The 24,816-nt window shown below is 40.9% G+C and overlaps 1 protein-coding gene across 10 annotated transcripts in view; it reads right to left on the bottom strand.

Annotated features, from left to right (window-relative positions):
• The window catches only part of PPP1R12B (protein phosphatase 1 regulatory subunit 12B), a 161,123-nt gene that overhangs the window by 38,735 nt on the left and 97,572 nt on the right, over nucleotides 1–24,816 (bottom strand). Inside the window, exons 20-21 of one of the 10 annotated variants that reach the window (XR_008306393.1) lie at nucleotides 4,510–4,701; nucleotides 2,334–2,454 (exon numbers count right to left, since the gene is read on the bottom strand). The exons of 7 other annotated variants lie outside the window; for them this stretch is intronic. Coding sequence is in view for 2 of the 3 variants with exons in the window: in XM_053247070.1 (XP_053103045.1) it covers nucleotides 4,510–4,611 (102 nt within the window). In the remaining variant the exon portion in view is untranslated. Of the gene's footprint in view, nucleotides 1–2,333; nucleotides 2,455–4,509; nucleotides 4,702–22,024; nucleotides 22,848–24,816 lie in introns of those variants that run through there. 2 more of the 10 variants (XM_053247070.1, XM_053247066.1) reach the window with 2 other exon arrangements.

Genomic DNA, 24,816 nt, shown 5'->3' on the forward strand with positions numbered 1-24,816 from the left:
ACTGCCAGACCTATCTGTTTTCCTAAGAGTTTTCCATGGCTATAATCCAATCAAATGCTTATCACCCTTTGTACTCCTAGCTCTGCTAGACTGCATATGAGACAACTTCTTCTCCCACATGAAACTGCCGGTGTTTTATGATTATCTTCTGAGGTGCTTCCACCTTTAGAGGTTAGGTGGGTGGAAACAGTGCCAGGCTAAGACAATTTTGAGGGATAATTTGGACTACTGTTCCTTGTTTTGTGGCTATATGTTAGGCTTTTATTTGAATATCATTATTTAAGTGTTTGAATTATAATTGCTATTATTGTGAATTTTATTCTCATTTGTTGTAAGCTGCAAATAATGCAAAGGCAAGATATTAATGTTTTAAGCCCATACACTCATATATTGTTATAGTGAACCTAAGTTCAACAGAAATTTTGTAGAAAAGTGGTATATAAATATTCGTAGTTGTAGTCACTATATTATGTGGGCACTCATGTCAGCATGCTGTCATTTTATGCAATTGCTTTAAAGACTGAGTGGTTATCTTTGACACCTGGGATTTAGACTCTAAAAGCCGTTTATAGGATTGCTCCATTTTACATAGGAACTTTCTGTGGCAGATAATGGATAGTTTCTGACCAGGACAGATCAAGGTCTGGAACAGTGAGCGCTGAGTAGTGGTGATGAGCTCTGCCCTTTATCCCGCCAAACATCTTTTTAGAAATCTAAATTCTTTTCTCTAGTGTTGCTGCAACTTCATTCATAGCATTCAGCCCCAGGCACATTTGAATGTGGTGTGAGACTAGTATGACAGGGGGGAAAACTACGACCTCTTGACAGGTTTTGACCAAGTTCTACTGATGGAAATATCACAAGAATAATGGGGGGGAGGGGGACCCAAAGGGATCAGATGAAAAAATAATAAAGGAGTCCACAGAACATGTTTCAACACTAGATCAAAGCAAATACTACTATGGAGAATACTAAGTGCTCTGGGTAGGCAACTGGTAACAAAGAAAGTGGCGTATATTCTGCGCAGCACCTCGCTGATCCAAGAGCAGGGCACATACACTAATTACATGCAACTCCAAACCCCATTCATACTACTAGTGAAGGCAGAGCAACTGCTCAGTTGATACTGCAGCAAGGATTCTCTCGAGAATCTCCATTACAGCAAAGACACAATCCTTAGCAGCAACAGAGTTTCTCCATCTTCTCTAGCAGCATGGATGGGGTTTGGAATTGCATGAAACCAGCGTGTGAGGCCTGGTTTTGGGTTGGTGAGGTGCTGCATAGAATGTAAACTAGAGTTTCATGCATTGCTTTAAATGCCATTGTTCTTTCACCCAGAAGCTACTAGGAAGTGTTAGTATGCAAAATCATCAACAATTGATCCTCTGAACTTAATTTGTTTTTACATGTTCAGTTGTTATTATTATTATTATTATTATTATTATTATTATTATTATTATTATCATCATCATTATCATTATCATTTCTTGTTTACACAGTCAGACAGGTGTTATTGACTGGTTTGTTTTATCCAGACATTGAGTCCTTCCCAAGGACCTGGGATGGCTAAATATTATTATCAGTATCATTATTATAGATATTGTCGTAGAATATAGGCTGTTCCCAGTAAAGTTGCTTTTTGTAATTGGCCGATGGTGATTTCTGTGACCCCTATGGTGTTGAGGTGCTCTTCAAGGTGTTTTGGAATTACACCTAGGGTGCCAATTACTACTGGGAATATTTTGGTCGTCTTCTGTCACAGCCTTTCAATTTCAATTTGTAGATCTTTGTATTTGGTGATTTTTTCTATTTCTTTTTCTTCTATTCTGCTATCCCCTGGTATTGCTATGTCGATTATTTTAACTTGTTTTTCTTTCTTCTCGACTACAGTTATATCTGGTGTATTGTGTGGCAGATGCTTGTCTGTTCGCAGTCGAAAGTCCCACAATATATTTGTAATCTTCATTTTCTACAAGTTTTTCAATTTTATGGTCCCATCAATTTTTGGCTACAGGTAGCTTGTATTGTTTGCAGATGTTCCAGTGTATCATCCCTGCTACCTTGCCATGCCTTTGTTTGTAGTCAGTCTGTTAGATCTATTATTATTATTATTTATTAATAATTCGATTTCCATACCGCCCTTCCAAAAATGGCTCAGGGTGGTTTACACAGAGAAATAACAAACAAACAAATAAGATGGATCCCTGTCCCCAAAGGGCTCACAAACTGGTGCACAAACTTGCCTCTAACCTATCTGCATGCTCTGGACTCTGGTTCTTGACAGATTACTGCAGCTGCTGCTTGAACACACATCCCATCCATAGCCAACTGACCTCTTCATTAGTTTCTCTCCTCTGCCTACTTCACACAGCTCAGCTTTTTCATTCCTTAATATATAGGCCGCTCTTCATGAAATCATAATGGTAGACTATACTTAAGATGTTCAATACGCTGCTGAAAATAAACAAAAAAAGTATCCAGGTGAATCCTCCTATTAGACTCACTAGAAACAGCAGTCAGAGCATGAGCAAAATCTGTTCTTCCCTCTCTGTAGACATAGTCAAATTTTCAACATTACCTCGCTGAACCACCAAGAACTTAATATGCACAATGACTGCACAACATATATATTCTCTCTCAAGTGGAAAGCCAAACTGCATGCTGGAAGATGCACCAAAACTGAACCAGGTTTAGTATATGAGCTAATAACTTCTGTCTACAAACAGATTTCTGTCACAGACTTATTTCTGTGGTGGAGCAAAGGGATTCAGATTAAGAACTGCAGTACCTAATGGACAAGTCTCTTGTCTCATTTACATGGGTCTTCTATGTACTTGGAAATAATATTTATAAAACCTACTGCATTTTGAAATGCAATTATGCTTGTGTGGGACAGAAAATAGGAAGCAATAAGGTGTGTAGCTGAAAGGAGCCTGATTAACTTGCTCACTATCTCAGCATAACAAGAGCTCTCCAGAGTGTGAGGGAGTGATTTAATTGCTTAACAATAGATCCTAATAAGGAGCTTAATTGACAGCAAAAGAAAATCACCTAATTAAGCAATTAACTACACAGAAAAGTCTGCCTAGATGGCACTAGATAGCTGTAAACCAGTTTTTCTCAAGCTGGGGAGTAGTTTGCAATACCACAAGTTGTTACCAGCCCCCAAACCGCAGACTGCAGAGGAAAGTGGCACAGAAAAGACAAACCATGTAGGAACCAGGGAGGAAAAACATTGTAGGTGAAGCCGGACAGGAGCGTTGTGTAGCAAAGTTAAAGGACAATCTCTTAGTTGAGGCAACATCAAATATGTGGGCTGAGTTAAGTACCAATATTGCTAAGGCATATTACAACTTTTAAAAAGTTAATTTGACAATCTAAAGTTGCATAGTAAATTACTAACACAAGAATATCTGCCAACAAATTTTAATGCAGTGATAAAATACTAAGAATTTAGTCTGACTTTCTGCACAGCACACAGATCAAATTGATTTCCTGAAGCTAATACAGCAGATCCACTGAAAAAAGCCAAGTTTAAACAAGAAGTGTGCACAATGGCAAATCTACTGGTTCCTTTGTTACCAAGGTTAATTATTCACTGGTAAAAGGTAGCAACTGGACTCTCATTCATAACTTAGTTCTCTGGATTTTTCTGAGTGCATGTGTGCTGAGGAACACCTTATATATTTGATAATCTGAATAGAATGCTTTCATGTAGGCTACTTCAGTCTACCATCTTGGTTCCCTGCAGCCTCTTACCAAGAATCATACAGTAGTACTAAGATCAGAGTTAAATTCATCGGAAGTTTTTAAAAGCCACAGAGAAAAGTATGAAATGTGGAAGTGTGCCTTAAAATGGAAAGAGATGTTCAAGTTAACTCACCACTCCTTTTTCAGTGCTAAGGTCAGAAATAGAATGATTTTTTCAAAACTCCTCAAAAATCTGGGTTCTGAAGTTTCTCTTTGTAATGAATGCTTACAAACTGAAACTCCTGACATTTGAAGTAATGTGGAATAGAACAATGGCCATGTCGACATCAGTGTCTCTCACAAAGAGGCTATTTTCTGGATCCTAAAGCACTGTAAGGTTGTAACATTTCATCAATACTTCATCGCTAAGATGGCTGGCCAGACTTCTGCAAGATTTAAGTACACTGCATATGAAAGACATAGTGGCTTAACAAGCTGTTCAGGTTTTACCTCATTCCCATTTCAAAGCCAGTGCCCTAGTAAAAGTAACCAGCAAATGTGGTTCCTACTCATCATGGGGAAATAGGGAGCAATAATCCTTCAAACAATAATTACAGCCAAGAATAGAAGAACTTGCATTTCTATACTATTCCTGCTATGAAGAGGGTTTGTTTGTCAAGGATTCATTTAACACACTGACACCTTCTGAAAAGAAATGAGGCATACACCACAGCTAAAGTGGGAAAAGGCACATGTAATCTGTGATCATAATCAGCCCTCAGCACGTTGCAGTATAACATAAATTAAAAGGCTGCTTACTCTGAGCGTCTTTGCAATCGGGGAAGGAGACGATGGGGGAGAATCGGACTGAGACTTTCTGTTTCGAGTAAACTCCTTACTCCTGGTATACAAGGACGACATGGTCCATTCAGGGCAGTGGCAACAGGTCACAGTAGCAACAAGATCCAACTCTTCACTTCTGTCTCACTATGTGCAGCTGGGTGGTGCCTTCTAAAGTAAGAAGAAACTAGTTTGACAATTATAGTATTTTAACCGCTGTTCAAAGTTACACTTTTTTGGCACCAGGCTGAAGACTGTAGGAAGAAATGTCACAGTGTGCTGCACTCCATAATGCTTTAGTCATGACAAGACAGGCCCCAAGGAGATTCTGCTGGCAATGCAAAGTGCTACAGTGTGCCACCTTCAGAACTGAAGCTGGCCCTCAGGTCTTCCATAAGATTTCCTGCTATTCAGATCTTTCATACAGCACCAGCAAAGAAATTCCAAGTAACTGCAGATGGCAAGAAATCCAGTCCTAAAAGTGACAAAGCCTAAACATCACTAGTTTTTCCAGCTAGGAAGAGGGTTTTTAATAAGGAAACATTTTTAATCCACAGCCTTGCAGAGGCAGGTCTTCACTGCTAGAGCAGAGCTGCATCATTAGTGAGAAAGTACAAATAAGGAACAAATGGTGCTTCAGAAAGGGGCAGTCCAGATGAAGCTGTGTTTTGTCCCATCCTCCAAGTTAGGAACGCCTTCACACACTTCTGTCTTCCCTCCCCTCTTGCTATTTTCTGACATTCCAAATCCTTACTCGCTCAGTGAGGAATGCTGGAGGGAGGCCAAAGGCATAGATTCATTTTCAGCTTGGGATTTGGACTGCTACTTGTAGGAGAAAGAAAGCTGGCAGTTCCTAAAGCCCAGAAAGCTTCAAGGTGGAGGTCAGAGCAAAAATGAGTAAGCCTGCAAAGTCTAAGATCCAGCCACTAGATTTTTGTAGGTGGTTGTGAAAAGAGTTGCTCACTTTGCAAGAATTTTTGGGTAACCACCACTAAGCAGACCAAATCCATGGAGAACAAAAACTGAAATTCCTTCAAGGTTAGAATTATTAGTAACTAAAGCTTACTAAGGGCATCATGATGCCATTCAAGATAGGTACACATGGCCAGTGGCCAACACCTTCCTTAATTCTTGTATACACTTGTATTGAACATATGGCCAATATTGCCTTAAATTACCATTAAGCAGCAAGTTCCCTAAAACTATGAAATAGTGGCAAGTGGCAAGCTAATAAATATCTGTATAAACACATGCTTAATTGATCTGGGTGTCACACATTTTACCAGTGTCAAGAGCACACAAGTACTGCAGTTATTTGAATGACACACTTTAAAGTATGCTCTTTAATTATTCAAATGCAAGAACAGGAGGCACATTGATTAATTTTCATAATTCCTGAAGGATCTGAACATTAGGAAAATGAACAATCCTTAGTGTTACAATGATTCTGTATAAATATAGAAAATATGCAAAGAGATGTTGGACAACAAGAACTCACTACACGTATATTTCCTGATATAAATGCAAAGTACTTGGCTCCATGTTAAAAATATGCTTAGAAGAATTAAGTCTGTGTGACTGAGAGGCTAACACAATGATCAAGGAGTTTTAAGCATCTCTAAGACCCAAGTTTCCATCAGTGAATACATCTATACATTAAGGTGGGAATGAAGATAATTAGGTAAACTTGTTCAGTAAGTTGCAGCTAAAGGAAGTATGTGTGAACAAAGTGAAGCAGATGACTGATAAGACGGAGCTCTGCCAAATCTGATTAAGAAAGCAGAAGAACTACTGTCATAATACAAATAATTTCTGCCAGTGAATAGCAAATCAGTTGGAAACATGAGAGGGAATAGTAGGGGTGCGAAACATGACTTTCTTAGGAAGAACAGCTTGCTATTAAATGGGATCTATGGATATATTGAGTTCATACTTTCACTGTCTTGCACAGATAATGGAGGGCTGCTTCTGTGGACTGGAATTACACACACACACACACACACACACACACACACACACCCCAAGTTGAACTTCTTTCTAAGTCCACCCAAGTCCAGTTTTTTCTGTCCTTTCAGGGAAGAATCTGAAAACTGGACCATGTTATCAAAAGGCAGGGATCAGAAGTCTCTACCATACACATCCCAACTGCTGTGGGGCCCCAGCTGCCTCAAGACAAAGGTAAGTGGGGAGTGGAGGAAAGGGAGGAGTCAAAACCTCTTTATTTACTTAAAATATTTATATGCCACTATTTTTCATATATGGATTCATGACAGGTTACAATAAAATCTGTTTTATAAACACACAGTAATTGTTTATTTGTGTACATTTTTGATATGTGAATTTGGAAGCCAGTCTAGGCTGGAAAGTGGGGTATAGATATAATGAACAAATCAACCCTTTGCTAACTGGTTGTTTACTCCAGTTGACCAATTTGTACTATTTAATTCCTATGGAAACAAAGTAGATCAGACGGACTTCAGCATTTGGCATCGCACAGTAGCTTCACTACACCTCCAGCTTTCAACTCCATATGGTAGAGGCTTATATGGGCATGTACATAGCTTTTCATAACTTAGGCTGATGCAGATCTACAACTCAAATGCTACCCTCTCTGTCCCCTCTTATGCATGCATTCTCTTCCCCCCACCCACCTTTCCTTTCAAAGCAAACTATGAAAAACTTCTGTTTGATAGTTATGGTACTAAATGTCTTAACCAGATTTCAAATACTGATTTTGAAGCTGACAACAATTAGCATTAACATTTGTGCAGACAAAACACTGCACCACAGTTAGCACTCTAAATAAAGGAAAAGAAAGGGAAGAAGGAATTTATGTGAAAGAGTGTGGAAACTAGCAAGTGTATACCATGCCCTCAGTCTCCGATCACAAACATTATGCCTATATGAGGCCACAGAGGAAGAACAGCAGCAGGTTGGGGGGGAAACAAAACAAAGGGAGGCAAAATGATAAATCAGCTTGGAATGTACAACTATAATTCTCACCACCTGACTGCATAATTTTTTATAATGCTATTTTGAAATGGAAAGCTTCCTTCAGAAAGGTACAACTGAATTAAGCCAATGGCTTCCTACAATTCCCAAAGATGTTCAGGGTAGGTGCGGGTGCGCGCGTGCGCGCGCACACACACACACACACACACACACACACACACACACACACACACTTACTTAAATGTTACAGTTTTGAAACAAAATACTCCAGTCACTAGCTTACATCCAGACTAAATTACTCATGAATGCTCCCATGGAAATTAATGGGACAAAAACCAAAGTTAACTTGTCCCATAAATTTCAAAGGGCGTACTCAGTACTAATTTTCAAGCCTGTCAGTCAGGCTGAGGGGAGGGGTGCACTGAGCTTCAGCATGTAGCCAGTCAATCAGGAGCAGTGGAGGATCTTCACCTTCCTTCTGTTCTGCAGCAGACACATCTGTGAGAATGTGTCTGCTTCAAGCAGGTGATCCTCAGCTGTGGTATGGCAAGCCAGGAGGATTCTGAGTACCCTGTGGGAGCAGTGTTCACTTTAATGTGTGCGCGTGCATGCACTCACACTTTTTTTGATATACACTCAGTTAAGTTTAGATCCCACTCAGGAGAGGAGAGCTGGTCTTGTGGTAGCAAGCATGACTTGTCCCCTTAGCTAAGCAGGGTCTGCCCTGGTTACATATGAATGGGAGACTTGATGTGCGAGCACTGCAAGATATTCCCCTCAGGGGATGAAGTCGCTCTGGGAAGAGCAGAAGGTTTCAAGTTCCCTCCCTGGCTTCTCCAAGTTAGGACAAGATTTTTTTTATTGAACCAACAAACTACCAAAGCATACAGTATGTTGCCAAAGCACAATTAAATACAAAGTGGTTGTTTGTACATCATATATCTACAAAGATTTACACACAAGGATTTGGAAACCCACAAGGTATATGCAGGCAGTACTGTAACTCGGGGATGGGGGATTACAAGGCACATCAGGTAATCGTTGGGGGGGGGGGTTACGTCCAATGTCTTATTTCCATAATTTGTCCCATTGCTGTTTAGAAGAGATACTCTTGTCTTTTTGCACATAACCATACAAACTTTTCCAGAAGAGATTTACTGTCTCATCCGTGTGAACCTCTTGGTTGCGTCTTCCCTCCCTATTCCTATGCAGGAGCATTGCATAAATGACATACAGGTTTGCTAACCTGATTATGAGAAGGGGAACGTTCCAATTCCCTACTATGTGGGTACCCGTTCTGTCCTGTTTCCTTGAGGGTTTCTTTCTGGGACCTCAAAAAGAGGTTCTATCGCTCAAACCCGAGGTTAGTTCTTCCCAAGTCTGTTTTTCCAAATCAGGCCACTCTAACAACTTGCTTACTCCCTGACACACTCTTTTGGCTACCACACACTCTTTTTAAAAAAATGTGAATGGGTTTCCCTGAATGTTTTGCCTAGCTCACTAGCTTTCTGTTTGCAGGGGATTTTAGGACACTCTTGCTGGTCCTCTGGGAGCCATGGCTTAGCCGCATTAAGTGGTAGCACTTGGTGGTATAAACGCCACCTTGTTTCCCATAAATGGAAAGGGACTTTTTTCTCCTTAAAGAGAGCAATAGGGTGATCAGGTTGCAACTAGTACTGTGAAGTGCGGTGTTTGTAGCGTTTATATTCTAAATCAGGTTAAAAAAACCCACTTCTAGAATCTCTCCATAAATTGTTTTCCTTAGCTGCTTAACCGAGGAGGACCCTTTAAATAGATCCGGTTCAACCTTCAATTTTTTAAGTGTGAATAACAAATCTCTCAAGTAGTCCGGGTGTTCTCTTTTTAATACTTGTGTGATATTACCACTGAAAGATCCTTTCCCCCACCAAGCTATGCCCCATGGGCTGAGAGAGATTCCTGCCTGCAACCTTGGAGAAGCCGCTGCCAGTCTGTGAAGACAATACTGAGCTAGATAGACCAATGGTCTGACTCATTATATGGCAGTTTCCTATGTTCCTATGAATCATGAAGGCCCCACTCTGAATACACATGCACACACAGTGCCTTGATCCTGCCACCCAGAACAAAACTCATTCTGCACACAGATTAAAAAAAATTAGAGAACACACTGTGTGGGCAGTGGCCCCTCTAATTTTTTTCATTTCTGTGCGGATTGAGTTTTGTTCTGGGCAGCAATATCAAGGCACTGTGTGCGCACTTGCATGCAGAGTGGGGCCTTCCTGATTCAACCTGAGCGGGATCTAAAATTAACTGAGCGGACATCAGAAAACTTGTGAGTGCATGCACTTGTGCATGCCTTAGAGGGAACAGTGTGTGTGGGAGCTCTTCAAGTACTGCCTGTTGGGAACTCCTCGCATAAGACATTCACATTAATGCCCATTAACACTAATAGTATAGACAAGTCCAATGTGAGAACCTTTGCTAACTGTTACCAATGTGAGAACCTTTGCTAGCAATTGAATGCCTTAACTGGAAGGCTGGCCCTTACTGTCTGAAAATTCAGTAGTTATATTTCAGATTAGCCTGAAAGCAAATTTACAAAATTCTGTTCTCTTCTTTATAATTATTTGTGTTCCTAAACCTTAAAGAACAATTCAAAGCAGCTCACCATGTATCATGACAGCAAAAAACTTGAAGGTAGTTCAGCTTAAGATCAAGGTGGAGTTAAAGATCTTTGAATTCCACACTTATTGCTCTTTCCCAACATTATGTCAATATACTAAGAACAATGGAGTGATTCATAATCAACACTGCCCAGATTTTGCTAGAATGAGCTGGGGTGGGACGGGGGAGGAGAGCTCTCAAGACAAAGTACAACTAATGAGTGGCACTATTTATGGCACACTGAGCCATAAAAGACAGTGTTTCAGTTTTAGGTCACTCTGCATTTGTCAATTAAAGATCAACAAAAGTTCTAGCAGTTAAAGAACTATTTGGACAGAAAGAAACTGATAAGTAGTTTGCCGACCAATCCAAAGTATCTTAAGCTTAATGAAATCATTCTTCTTTTATAAAATTACTAGATGATTCCCCTTGCAAAGAAATCTCGCTGGATATATTCACCTAACTCCTCCAACCCCCTTGCCACTTCATATGCCTAACTAGCTTATACCCACACTGCGGTGCCTCATTTCTTATTGCACCCTGTACATAAACACAACTTTGCAAACTATGAGGACAGGACCTTGCCCTGAGGGGCTTACAATCTACAAAATCAACACAAGGGAGACAAAATAGGAAGGGCTAGCCTTGGGTTTTTACCTGGGCTAAAAGTGAGATAAGAGGGCATGCATGCACCCTTCTACTCCACCACCTGGTTGTGTGGCAGCACAGACTGCCTGTAGCCCTGTTCAGGCTGCCTGTAGCTATAGAATGATTTAAATACACCACATGAGCAGTGTGGTACATGGGCTTTCTGGAGGCCGGGCATCCTTCCCCCAGGCTCTCCATTGCCACGCCAATCGCTGCAGTGGTGTTTGGGAGTGTGGTGAGCACGGTGGTCATGTGGGGGAAGGTAGGAGCGATCCTTGCTTCCACCCGGCCCTGGGAAATGAGGTGTGTACAACCTCAGTGTGTAGTAAGTGGGAAAGTTAGTCACAAAACATCACAATATAAACAGCAGGCAGATTTTTGTATTTACATATATTGCTTTTTAAAGCCAACCTTTGTCTTAGCTCATTTAAGCCAGAAAATATGGTTTAGAATTCTGCTTACATTTTCTATAAGGTATGTCAAAAAAACCCACCACAGTATAAATTTAAGATGTACAATTTAGGTTACTCTACCTACGACTGGTGATCATTTTCTACTCTACATTCTAACAGTCATCCCAGCTATCTCTGAGATATATATTTCTCCTTCTACTGCTTTCTTAAAGCTCTAAAAACATCATTACCATGAAAAAAGACTTCAACACCTGTCTGCCCACCTATTGTCATATTTCTACTCCATAAGCTCTCTAGCTCTTCACTTGATTCTTCTCTGTCTCTTTTACTCTACTAAAATGATCAGAGATTTACCTACATTTGAGCATTATCAGGTGAATAAGCTACATTTCCACATTACTGTTATAAGTAGAATCCTATGTGATTATAGCAATAATCCCACTGAAAAATTCAATTATAAACTTAAGATGGCAAAATCATGTATTGTAAGCAAGCTGTAAGAACTGCAAAAAGGGTTCCCCCCTGCCCCCTTGGCATCAGGCTATATTATAAACATGATATAAAAGCTCTGCAGAAATTTCCCATAAAAGGAAGACAAGCAAAGCCATTTGCCTGCAATTGAGCACTGATCCATCACCAATCAGCAGGTCCTCAACTCTTGGAAAAGGGGGTTTACAGAACAAACCATCCAGCAATTAAATATACAGAGAATGATCTGTCAATTCAGAGATCGAAATTGCTTGATTTCCACACTGTGCATCGTTTAATTAAAATACAAGCTCATTTATTTTTTGCTGCATAAAACAAGGTGCCCATATGAATTACTATAAAGCTCTAACTTTATGTATTTTTCCAGAATTTAGCATCAAGCCATAGCTCACACTGAGTTTATCCAGAAAGCTGAAAAGGAAAACAAAAAATGGCAACCAAGAGGAACAACATAGTTTCATTCATGCTCTACAAATCAAGTACTTGGCATATGCAGAAGTTTAATTATACTTGAATAAGTTAATTTTCAGAAACAGTCAGCTTTAGTTAAAGATGAATGTCTGAAGAGGAACAGAATGTACACGTACTACAAACAATGATCTTCTTTAAAGAAAGAACTAGGAAAGTGGATACATCCCCCAACTTCCTAGGCTTCAAGCCAAAACATTGACTCAGGAGAACTACAGCATCCTTTAAACATTGTTATATACATACACATTGAAGAGAAATATGTAAATAATGGCCAAACTTAGTTTTGTTATGCCAACAGCCAAAGAACATGAATATAAAATATTGATTGTCTGAAAATACTTCTATTAAGAATAATCTTATAACCACAGAAGGGGGAACAAGTTAGAACACAAAGCAGGTGCTTCCTACAGGTAAAACACAGAAGAAACTCAGCCAGTCATATTTTTGCCCACTCATGTGGCTGAAAGAACTAGCTGGTGAGAGGTACGTGCACTGTTCCCTCTAAGGCGTGCATGCGCTCACAAGTTTTCTGATGTCCACTCAATTAATTTTAGATCTCACTTAGGTTGAATCCACTCTGAATGCATGTGCGCACACAGTGCCTTGATACTGCCGCCCAGAACAAAACTCATTCCGCACAAAGATGAAAAAAGTTAGAGGGACCACTGGGTACATGTATATACCTGTACATGTGTATGAGAGCATGGGTGTCTCATTTAGTAACCAGTTCACACGACGCTGGGAAGCTTGCCTCTCTCCTTGCTCAACTGAGGAAAGAGGTGAACTTCCCAGTGCTGTGCAAGCTGGATATGAAATGAGAGGCACCCATGCGCCCTGAATCAGGGCACACGCTCACCTCTTATTTAGTATCCAGCTCACATGGTTCTAGTCGCCTCTTTCCATGTTGGAGCGGAGAGGTGAACTTCCCAGTTCCTTGCAAGCTGGATACTAAATAAGAGGTGTGCATGCACACTGATGCAGGGCACATGCACACCTCATTTAGTATCCAGCTTGCACAGCACTGGGAAGTTTGGTCGCCGCTTTCATTGCTGTGCTGGAAACTCAGTGGGGCAGGACAAAGGAGAAGTATGGCTGAAGAGGAGCGCTGCTCACCTCCAGTCCCACACCCTCCAAGAGATGGCCCTGGACCCAAGGCAGCTAACAATAAAAAATGTACACAATCAGAAAGCAATGCAAATACTGCATGTATATACTGTGATACATGTGAAATATTACATATACTTGTATATTTAACAACACTAATATCAAGGGTGGTTATCCTCACATCCAACAACATAATTTTATAATATTTACATGCCTGTACAAAAGTTCAGATAAGAAGAAAATCTGAAGGCTATGATATCGTTCAACAGACAATCGTTTACCAAGTCGTAGCTTACCACACCAATCACCACTTGGTTCTTGATAATGTCTTCGAGTGTATGGAATGAAAGTGCTGATGACCAAACACTCCCAATTAGACATCTACAACTCCCATCATCCAAGGCCACAATAAATTGTAGCTGAGGATGATGGGAGTTGTAGTTCAGGAACATCTAAAGTACCACAGGTTGGGAACCCCTGCTCTATACAATAATCTAACTAATGTAAAAGAAGGGAATAAAACCATTTTTTTGCCTGTATATTCCAATATGGGTAACAAAAACCCCATAAGACTCTTTTCAAAATAGATCCTTACTACAGGTTGAGTATCCCTTATCCAAACTGCTTAGGACCGGATTTTAGATTTTTTCCGGATTTTGGAATATTTGCATAATAAGATATCTTGGGCATGGGATCCAGAGCACCAAAACAGATGCCAACAGAGCAGGCGCCAAACTGAGCAAGGAGTGGGGGGGGGGCCTTTCCCTTTTCCCTCTAGCGCCAAAGCAAGAACATCAAACACATTAAAAAGCTTCACAATAAAAACAGAGCCACAACTAGAGAGAATTACAGACAAAACCCCTGTCACTAACAGCCTTGTGAAATAAGTAAGTTTTGACTGCATGTTTAAAAGCAGCAAAATTAGGAATCTGTGAGCGAGTGAGCTGAGGCGTTTTGTTTTTTGTTTTTGTTACGGCATGGTGTCCGGATTTTGGAGCATTCCGGATTTCGGATGTCTAGATAAGGGATACTCAACCTGTATTACTGTACATATAATCACTGCTTATACTGACTTTTTGTAACAACTTGCTAAGTAGTGCGGTGCTTTGCTGCACAACCATACCCAGTCAGGAAGGCCGAGGAAGAGGGAGGGCAGTTTTATCTTGTCAGGGATTGGGACCTTCTGCATGCAAAGCACTGAGCTATAGCGCCATCCATATAGCTCCCAATCACAGAAGAAGCACCATGCACACAAAAACACTCTGTGCACCTGGGGGCAGGTACTTCCTAATGATTAACCATATCACATGAAACTGTATAAACAGCAGGTCATGTTCTAGAATGGTATGTTCCATTGTCAGTCCTGCTGTGGTGTGTTATAGAAGCAGGTCTTAAGATTTCTTATTTCCCATGAAAAGAACAATTATTCCAGCTGTAGGCCATACTTCAAGGCACATCCCCATTTAACTAGTCCCCTTAATTGTCCACTGCTATCTATTTTGCTTTCAAACACAATTGCTTTCATCTCCTTCAAAACATACAAAAGCTGTTATTTAGGGCAGTGAAACCTGCATTTCTGGGAGACACACAAAAATGCTAGACAGATCACTCTACACAGCCTTACGACTATCAGCTCCGGACACTTAAAACTGCCCATTGTCTGAGAGGCTACACTGGGTTGCAATGATGGATGGGGCCACAGCTTAGTGGAAGAGCATGAATGTTCTTGATAGAAGAGGTCAGTACTTCCAGGAATTTCCCCCGTTAGATTTGTAAACTGGACTGGTTCTTTTATTATTCCTTCCCCCGGCCCACTTTCAGGCTTAATTCTCTGTTCAACTGCCATGAACCAGTTCAACTGAAATCCTGGGTTTTTAAGTTATAGGTTTATTCAACAACAAGCAAGATCCAATATAATCCTGCTTACCTGTCATATGTGGACATAAAATTGACAGGTGCTTTAAACAGAACTAGCCAGGTGCCACTTTGTTTGGACCCAGAATAGAATGAAGACTTTTTTGCTCAGCTACAAGGAGTGTTTAAGGTTAAACAAAATGGGAAGTATCCATACACAAAAATGTGAAATCAGAAAGAAAACACACCTCTACTAAGTTCTTATTTAGTGAGCCCCTAGTGTTCTGGCTGATCACAAGACAAAAGCTTCCCTTAAAAACACAGATGGCTCTCCGCTCAAGGCTGCTACCACAAAACACCAACTTAACAGATTTTCTGCCATGTATACCCTCACTTCTTACTAGGATGATATCCTGCCAACTGTGTATACTAACAGGAGGAACCAATCTACAATCTACTTGCAAGTACTCTTTGATTACAACAGGATTCTTTGATTATAAAGCTAGTATTTCAAAGCGATATCCCCAGTTTATGCATAATTAAGGGTCCTATTTTATCATGCTTCTCTAAAATTGCTTTCCCTCCCACACTGCTATGGATATAAGCCAAGATGAAAGCTTTCCCAGTGTAATACTGCATCTGTGCTAGAAAATAACACAAAATGGAAAATGTACCTCCAGGCAACACTCTATAGATTCCCAAAAAAGGAAAAGTGCATCATAAGTTGTGCTATTTACAGAAGTAGTTAAGCAAAAAATGTTTCTATTTAAGCAGTTACTATTTCATATTAGCCTGTTAAAAGTTCATCTAATACTACCAAACAAACTCCATTGCCGCAAAGCACAAGGCAACTGCTTCTGACTAGGGCATACCTCACCATATTAGGCAGTCAGATCCCAGAAAACAAAAAGCTCCTGAAGGCAGACATAAACCTAATAAGATGGCTAGAAACAAACTTAGAGAGCAACGACATTTGATAGTGAGAGACTGGCAGGAGTAGCAGTATGATGGAACTGGGAGGGAGTGGAAGACTCTCGGCTGGACTGTCAAAATGTATAATGGGAACAGAAGAATGCCTTCATAATAAAGTAAGGAGTAAGTACACAAAAGATAAATCTTGTGTGAGCTTGTGACTGCTTCAAAAGCTAAGATTTCAGCTTTGGAATTTCACTGAATTCCTAAAAGAACAAGAAGACTCCAATAAGCTTGAATTTTAAACATATCACAAATCAGATGATCAACATCCTGTTTACATTGCACAGGGAACTGAAGTGTAACTCCTGGATTTTCAAATGCATTCAGTTTCATTCTGGATTTCTAGCTCACTATATAATTTTGATATATGTTAGCTGCCCACCCCCCATAACAGTATATAGTCTCTAAATTAACATCAGCTGAAACAATACAGCATCAGGGATCCAAAAATTAAGATTGCAGATCTCGAACCTATTTGGGAAGTGCTTAGAAGTACTATGAAAAGAACAGGTTCAAACACATGGAAATGGGAAATGCTATAATCTTGGAAACACAACTCTCTTATGTTACATTCTTCCATATTTGTTCTTTCAGTATCACTCGGGTCATACTATAGAAAGTTCAAATAATCATAATTTTTAAGTGGTCTAGATATTAATAGTTCTACTAAATCATTCAAGAAGTCATGCACTATACTGGATTTGCATATAGTTTTTGAATAATTAGATGTAACAGCTATTACTAAGTTTCTTATAAGCTGTTACTGCATTGGAAAAAGTACTTGGCACAGAGTAAACATTATACTAATAAAGTGTTATTTACAAAACCTGCTCAGCATTATAACTCTCAGGCAACAAAACATCTGTAGAAGTGGAAATAGTTTGAGATGTCTTTTGTGTAACTAGTAAGTTTTCTCCTGTATATCCAAACCTGAGTTTATATGATTTGCCTACTTCTCTTTATCTACGTTCTTCCACAACATGAATATTAGAAGTCCAGCATTTTGTTATCAATTCATATATATTTATTCAATCATACTTTTATACTGCCTGATATGTATATTGTACTGTGAATTCTGTTATGGCCTACTATTGGTGTTCCCTCTAATTTTTTTCATACGTGAGCGGAACGAGTTTTGTTTGGGGTGGCAGTATCAAGGCAGTGTGCGCACATGTGCACAATTATGTGCCAGTGCCACAACAGATGCAACACATATAAAAATAGAATAGTATAGAAATGATGATGATGTCACACAACAAACACTTAATGGCACTATATTAAAACCAAATATAGCAATTAAAATATTAACCCAAATAGTCAAATATGCTAAAACCAGCAGCAAGCAATGCCCAATTCTCCACAATATACTATGTGTATAGTTTTGTGTGCTATGTCAGATCAAGCAGTAAAACATTTTGTGACTTGTTCTATAAACACTGTGGAAGGATTGCACATAATTTAAAAAAACCTAATTATGTTTAATTTTAAAAAACAGAACAAAGTATTGTGTGGATGGGGCGGGGTGTCCTCCTGTCCTGAGCATCACAGAATGGGGAGATGGTACAGTAGGAAAACACCAGCTCTCTACTATACAGAGCTCTGAGGAGTTTATATAATTAGAATTGGTTTTTTAAAAAAGATTTTTAAAAATTAAGTATTGGATGCTCGTGTGATGCCATGGAAATAATACACAATCTGGGACCTGCATGCCAAATCTGAAATGAAAGGGAATTTTGCTTTTTTTAAACCCAGGCTTTTAATTAGATTTATAGTTTTAATATTTTTAATATTGGGTTTTTGATGTTTTCAATGATTTTAATTGTTAATTGATTTGATGTTTTAAATTATTTTAATTATAAAACTGCCCAGAGACTCAAGTTTTGGGCAGTACAGAAATATTGTAACAAAATAAAAATAAATAAATAAAAAACAGAAAGTATATTTTTGAAAGTTGACTAAGCAATTACCCAAATTAAAGTAACTGGAAAAGCAAACAGTGGTAAAAATGCTTTAATTCCCTACCACCACCACCACCACCACACACTTTTTTGTAGGGAAGGTAAATTAGCTTTTTTTTTTAAGAAGACATGTGCTTTTTAAAAAAAGTTAACCAATAAGGAAAATACCCTCATTATGTTATTTATGGCCATCATGTTATTTATGGCCATAAGCCAAACAAAATTAAAACTTTAGACTGTTACCATGCATAATATACAGCATAAAATAACTAAAAGATACACAACCAGCCTCATAAAACCCCATGACGAGAGATCAGTTTCATAGCCCCATATAAAAATTTAGCAGCCAGTTTAGTAATACCCACATTAACATCAGCAAGACATAAATTAAGATAAAATGAGTCAGGCCTGCCTGGAAACTGATCAAATAAAGGGGTCAATAATTCTCTCCTTGAGTCGCGGAACAGAGGGCAGTACAAAAGCACATGAGCAACTGTTTCTAAGCAGCCCTCTCCACAACAACATAGCCCCGAAACAGGGAATCCTTGCAAAACCTTCTAAGGAGCAATGCAGAGGGTAAAACATTCAGACTGGCTCTTGCAAAGACTGACCTCAATTTAACCAGATGGAAAGTGGAGAGATATTTAGCAGGATGATTTCGAGCAGGGAGAGAAACACCAAGATATATGGGAGAACAGCATCAATTCGCTAAGGAAACAAGGCGTTGATACTCAATGTCTCTAAGACGTTGGATCATGATAGCCTTGGCACTGGTAAAACACAAGGACAATAAACTGGAGGAAGAAAGCTCCAAACTCAGCACTTTTTTGGTAACCACAGATAACCAAGAGTTAGGGAAGTTGTCCCTCCACATAAGTTGAATATACAATGATCCCTGAGACCCAAGGCAAAAATTAAGCCAGCGGGTTAGTGTAAGCTCCCAAGCCCAACAGGCAATGGAATAGGAACCCGACTCCAGACATCATAGGAAACACATTTTGGCACTCTAAAAATAGCTCTGAGAAATCTGGACTGAATAGAATACATCTCCGACTGTATCCCCTGAATCCATAGTGGAGCCCCAAAGAGCATTTGACCTACAATTTTGACTCAGAACACCCTGAGAGCCATAGGTATGTATTGGCCACCCCTAGTGAAGAAAAAACGAAGAAAAGCATATAATGTGGAACATGCAGTATGGATTGCATATAAACACTGTGATTTCCAATTAAGGTTTGACTGGAAATAAATATCAAGATATTTAAACTTAAAAACCTGGTCAATCTTAATATGGTTGATTCTCCAGCTGTAACCCTTCCTGGCATTCGAGAACACCAACACCTTAGATTTAGCAAAGTTAATGGAAAGATGGTTATCATTACAATATTGGGCAATTATCATTACAATATTTGGTTTTTTGAAAACAAGATCTCCTGTATTTGGGCCGACTTGGACTCTACTGTTTTTGCAGGGTCTATGGAGGAGGTGTCCAGCAATCCCTCTTGCAGTATTAGATTGGATCAGTTTCAATCTGTGACTCCTGAGGATGTGGACAAGCTGCTTGGGGTGGTGAGGCCTACCACCTGGTTCTCTGGATCCTTGCCCGACTTGGCTGCTTCTATCTAGCAGGGAGATTGTTGGAGATGGCCTAGTTAATATCATAAACGCATCACTGAGGGAGGGTAGGGTGCCCCCTTGTTTGAAAGAGGAATTGATTAGACCACTCCTAAAGAAGCCTTCTTTGGATCCCTTAGTGATGGACAGTTACAGGCCAATCTCCAATCTCCCTTGGTTGGGCAAGGTGATTGAGAGGGTGGTGGCCGACCAGCTCCAGGCAGTCTTGGAGAAAATTGATTATCTAGATCCATTTTAAACTGGCTTTAGGGCTGGCTATGTGGTTGAGACAGCCTTGGTTGGCCTGATGGATGACCTTTACTGGGGAATCGACAGAGGGAGTGTGACTCTGCTGGTTCTTCTGGATCTCTCGGTGGCGTTCGATACCATCGACCATGGTATCCTTCTGGATCGCTTGGGGGAGTTGGGGATAGGGGGCGGTGCTTTGCAGTGGTTCTGCTCCTATCTGTCAGGAAGATTCCAGTTGGTGGAGCTTGGTGACAGTTGCTCCTCAAAATGGGAGCTGTTATATGGAGTCTCCCAGGGCTCCATTCTGTCACCATTGCTTTTTAATATCTACATGAAACCGTTGGGTGAGGTCATCAGGAGATTTGGTGCTGGATGCTATCAGTATGCTGATGACACCCAAATCTACTTTTCCTTTTCATCTTCAGGAAATGGCACTCATTCTCTAAGTGCCTGCCTACAGGCCGTAATGGGCTGGATGAGGGAGAACAAATTGAAGCAGAATCCAAGTAAGACGGAGGTGCTCATTGTGGGGGCTCAGAATCGGAGGAATGAGTTACTATGCTGGATGGGGTTACACTCCCCCAGAAGGAGCAGGTGCGCAGCTTGGGAGAACTCCTGGACCCAGGCCTCACCCTGGTATCTCAGGTGGAGGCCATGACCAGGAGTGCTTTCTATCAGCTTCGGCTGATTCGACAGCTGCGTCCACTCCTCGGAGAGGATGACCTCAAAACAGTGGTGCATCAGCTGGTAACCTCCCGGCTTGACTACTGCAATGCGCTCTACGTGGGGCTGCCTTTGTGCGTAGTCTGGAAACTTCAGTTAGTTCAGAATGTGGCAGCCAGATTGGTCTCTGGGGCAACCTGGAGAGACCATATTATGCCTGTTTTGAAACAGCTACAGTGGCTGCCAATATGTTTCCAGGCAAAATACAAAGTGCTGGTTATTACCTTTAAAGCCCTGAATGGCTTAGGTCCGAGTTATCTAAGAGAGCGCCTTTTACATGATCCCCACCGCACGTTAAGGTCATCTGAGGAGGTCCGTCTCCAGTTGCTACCAGTTCATCTGGTGGCGACGCAGAGGCGGGCCTTCTCTGTAGCTGCTCCTGGGCTATGGAATGCACTCCTGGCAGAAATTCGTAATTTGAGATCATTGCTGTCCTTCAAAGAGCCCTTAAAATGTACTTATTTGGCCTGGCCTTCCTGAGTTTTAAATGATTAATTTTTTTAAACTGTTTTAAACTGTTGCCCTGATTTTCAGGGCTTTTAGCTGTTTTATTGGTTTTATTGTGTTTTAATAGTTTGATTTTAATAGTTAATTTGTTTTAATTGTTTTTATCATGTTGTGAACCACCCTGAGTCATTTTGGAAGGGCAGTATATAAATCTAATAAATAAATAAATAAATGCTCTTAAAAGTCTGAGGAGACCAATTCGGGTCTGGGACAAAAGGATCAAATTGTCAGCATATAGGAGCACTGGAACCCAATGGTCTGCCAGTTAGGGGAGTGAGTGTCCACCTTATTCAACTCAGAGGCCAGGTCATTAATAAATAAATTAAAGACGGCTGGGGCCAAAAGACAACCCTGCCTGACTCCTCTAGACGTAACTATGGAGTCTGTCAGTGCCCCTTTCGGGTCAAACCTGACTCGAATAGAGGAGTCAACATAGAGTTGTTTTATCAGAAATAAAAGTCTTCTATCAATAGATGTTGTTGCGAGTTTGGCCCATAATAGCTCTCTAGGTATAGAGTCGAAAGCAGCTTGGAGATCCATAAATGCAACAAAGAGTTTGCCCATAAAGGTACTTGTATACTTAGTGGCCAAGTGATGCAGTAACATACAATGGTCCAGGGTGGAGTGGTTCACCTGAAAGCCAGCCTGTTCAGGACCAAGAACATTGAAGTCAAGCATCCAGCTCTCCAACTTAGCCAGTAGGTAATGCGCATAAAGCTTGCCCACTATCAACAGAAGATTAATTGGTCTGTAGTTGGAGGGATCTGAGTGAGAACCACGTTTATAAATGGGTATCACAATGGCCTCCTTCCAAGAGGGAGAAATAATGCCAGTATTATTAATTAATTTATTAATTATTTATTTTACATATTTCTATACCGCCCAAAACTTATGTCTCTGGGCGGTTGACAACAAATAAAAACAGCATTAAAAAACATTAGTTAAAAACAAAACCAAGAAATTTAAAACACAATTTAAATTTTTTTTAAACAGTGCTCTACAACAACATTAAAAACAATCAAAACAGTATCAGTTAAAAGCCTGGGAGAACAGCTGTGTTTTTAAGGATCTTTTAAAAGCTGTCAGAGATGGGGAGGCTCTTATTTCACTAGGGAGCGCATTCCAAAGCCTCGGGGCAGCAACAGAGAAGGCCCGTCCATGAGTGGCCACCAGACGAGCCGGTGGCAAATGCAGATGGACCTCTCTTGATGATCTCAATGGGCGGTGGGGTTCATAATAATTGAAGAGAACAGGCTGGCCAAAACAGGAGGCCACCAGTCCAAGTCGGCTAACAGGGTCTCAGAGAGAATACGATCTGGACCAGGTGCCTTACCTCTCTGAAGCTAAACTAACTATATCAGCAGAAGTCACGGGGGGCCATAGCGGTAGCCTCTCCAGAACGAGGAAATCATCGCTTAAAGGGGGTACATCCGTGTTGAAAAGAGACCTAAGATGGGCAACCCAGGCTTGAGCAGGCACCCTAGAACTCACACTAGGTTGATTAAATCCAGATATGATATGCCAAAAGGTGTCATTATCTCTAGCCTGAGTGGCCACAATCAGTTTACTCCAAGTAGTTTTCAGTTCTTGGGACTTGGCCATTCTAACTTCCCTGTTGAGTTTTCTTCCCAGAGTTGTGTATGGCAGAGCGCCATTTCTATTTACAGCTTTCCTACTGTACCACTTCCTTGTTCTTTAAAGGAGCCAAATTAACCTACAGGAAGAAAATGGAAAGAAACAGAAGTCATGGCTTTTTTCAAAGGAACTCCTACCTCAGCCATTTGGGATTCTTTGAGAGGGTTGGAAAAGGTCAAGTCAGTCAGAAAGATTCAGCAGCAATGAATGAATTGCTCTATGCCACTACATACTCTTTTCTCCCCTAGCCCTCTGCCCAGCTGTTTTCCCTTAGTGCCTCTCAGTAGTCTCTTGCCCCACAGTCTCACTCTTGTAATGGACTGGAGAATTGAAGGAGCTGCTAATTAGGTGAATGCAAGTTACAGCAAGAAGGAGACTACAGAGGGTCACCGGGGAGTTATTTGCACATGGCTTCATGCTGCAGGATAAATGTTGAGTGAAGCCACTTTGAATTACACCCGTGACATTGAGGGATGCAGCCCCTCCCCTCTGTTCTCATTTTTGTTTGTGCAAGTTCACATGGCATGCCTCCGTGTTTTCCTTCTAGCCACTGGGGGTGGGGAAGAGATTATTAAAGAGCTATTTCTGCATTTCTAAAGAGAGTATCCCTCTTATCATGCTATTGAATCTATGTCAGTGCCTCTCCCTATTTGCTCCGCTGTTTTCAGAAAAAGTAGCTTAAAACCAGCATTTTAAAAACCCAGAAACACACCAAGATAAGCTAGAATTTGCAAGACAAAGCCCAATTTGTGTGTGGAGCGGGTCCAAGGATCTTGAAAGGACTTTGGGGTACGTTTGTATGGTGTGTGTGAATGCACACACTCTCTCCCGAAGGAGATTCGGGGTAGAAGCCCTGTCTGTAAAGCTTCCGGGAGGATTACCAATCAGTTTGGAATCAGGCACATTAGCAGCAGCCTTTGTCTCTGCATTTGTGCTTTTAAATCCCACTTTTGCACAATCTAGAATTGTAGTTGGCTTGGCACTTCCCTGGCCAGAGCGGGAGAATCCACTCTCCCGCTCTAGCAGGAGCCTATTATAAATGGCGACACGCATGTATGTGCCCCGACGCCATTGTCTAGGCACAGGCATGCTTCCCCCCATTTTCAGTAGGGCTCTTTCAGTGGTGGTAAGCACTGTTCTGGTGGCTTTTTAAAAAAATGCCTTTCCATTGCTCCTTCCATGCAAAATCTTCAATGCAAAAGGCAAAGTTCCACAGTCATAGAACCCCCACCCCCCCATGCACACAGACACTCTTTCCCCTTTCAAATGGATGCAAGCAGCTCCGTTTGTGCTTTAGCAAGAGATCTGGAAACAACGGACCTGCCCTTTTCTTAAGGGAATGGAGAGGCAGAGTAAAATTTTAGTGCAGAAGAAAGGAACAAATAAAAGGGGAAAGGATAATTGCACCGAGGCTATTACAAATAGTGTGAGAAAACGGAACATTGGTTCACTTACCGTGAAGGCTTCTTCTGGTTGCAGTCAAGGCCATCTCGATGGGTTATCCCCCTCCTGTGCTCCAAGGCAGGACTATGCTAATTAGCTGAAAGACAGAAGCCTCTAGAGCCTGAGGGTGATGACCCTGCCCAGTTCTTACAGGCCAAGTTAGCAAATAAAGACTGACCTATATTTCCAACCACAGATTAAGCTACATGGGGTAAATCATAGTAAGCTAGAACAGACAGGTGAGTTGGATGGACATACGATACTGAAGAGCACTTGCCAGCTGAAAGAGTGATCTAATTCCAGCACTCGTACTAAACGAGTAAAACAAAAACAGCAACACCCCACCATCAGGAGCAACTCAAGAGCGGCTAGCTGGGAGGGCCAAGATGGCCTTGACTACAACAACCAGAAGAAGCCTTCATGGTAAATGAACCAATGCTCCATTCTCGGTTGCTGCAATCAAGGCCATCTCGATGGGACATACAAAAGCCTGTACGTCGCCAGGGAGGGATGCGCTCTTGGTCGCTCCTGTAGAAGTGCCCTCGCAGAACCCGTCTACCAAAAGCCACCTAGGCAGAGGCATAACGTCCACTTTAAAATGATGC

Source organism: Hemicordylus capensis, chromosome 4 (genome assembly GCF_027244095.1).
Source record: "Hemicordylus capensis ecotype Gifberg chromosome 4, rHemCap1.1.pri, whole genome shotgun sequence".
Taxonomy (NCBI): domain Eukaryota; kingdom Metazoa; phylum Chordata; class Lepidosauria; order Squamata; family Cordylidae; genus Hemicordylus; species Hemicordylus capensis.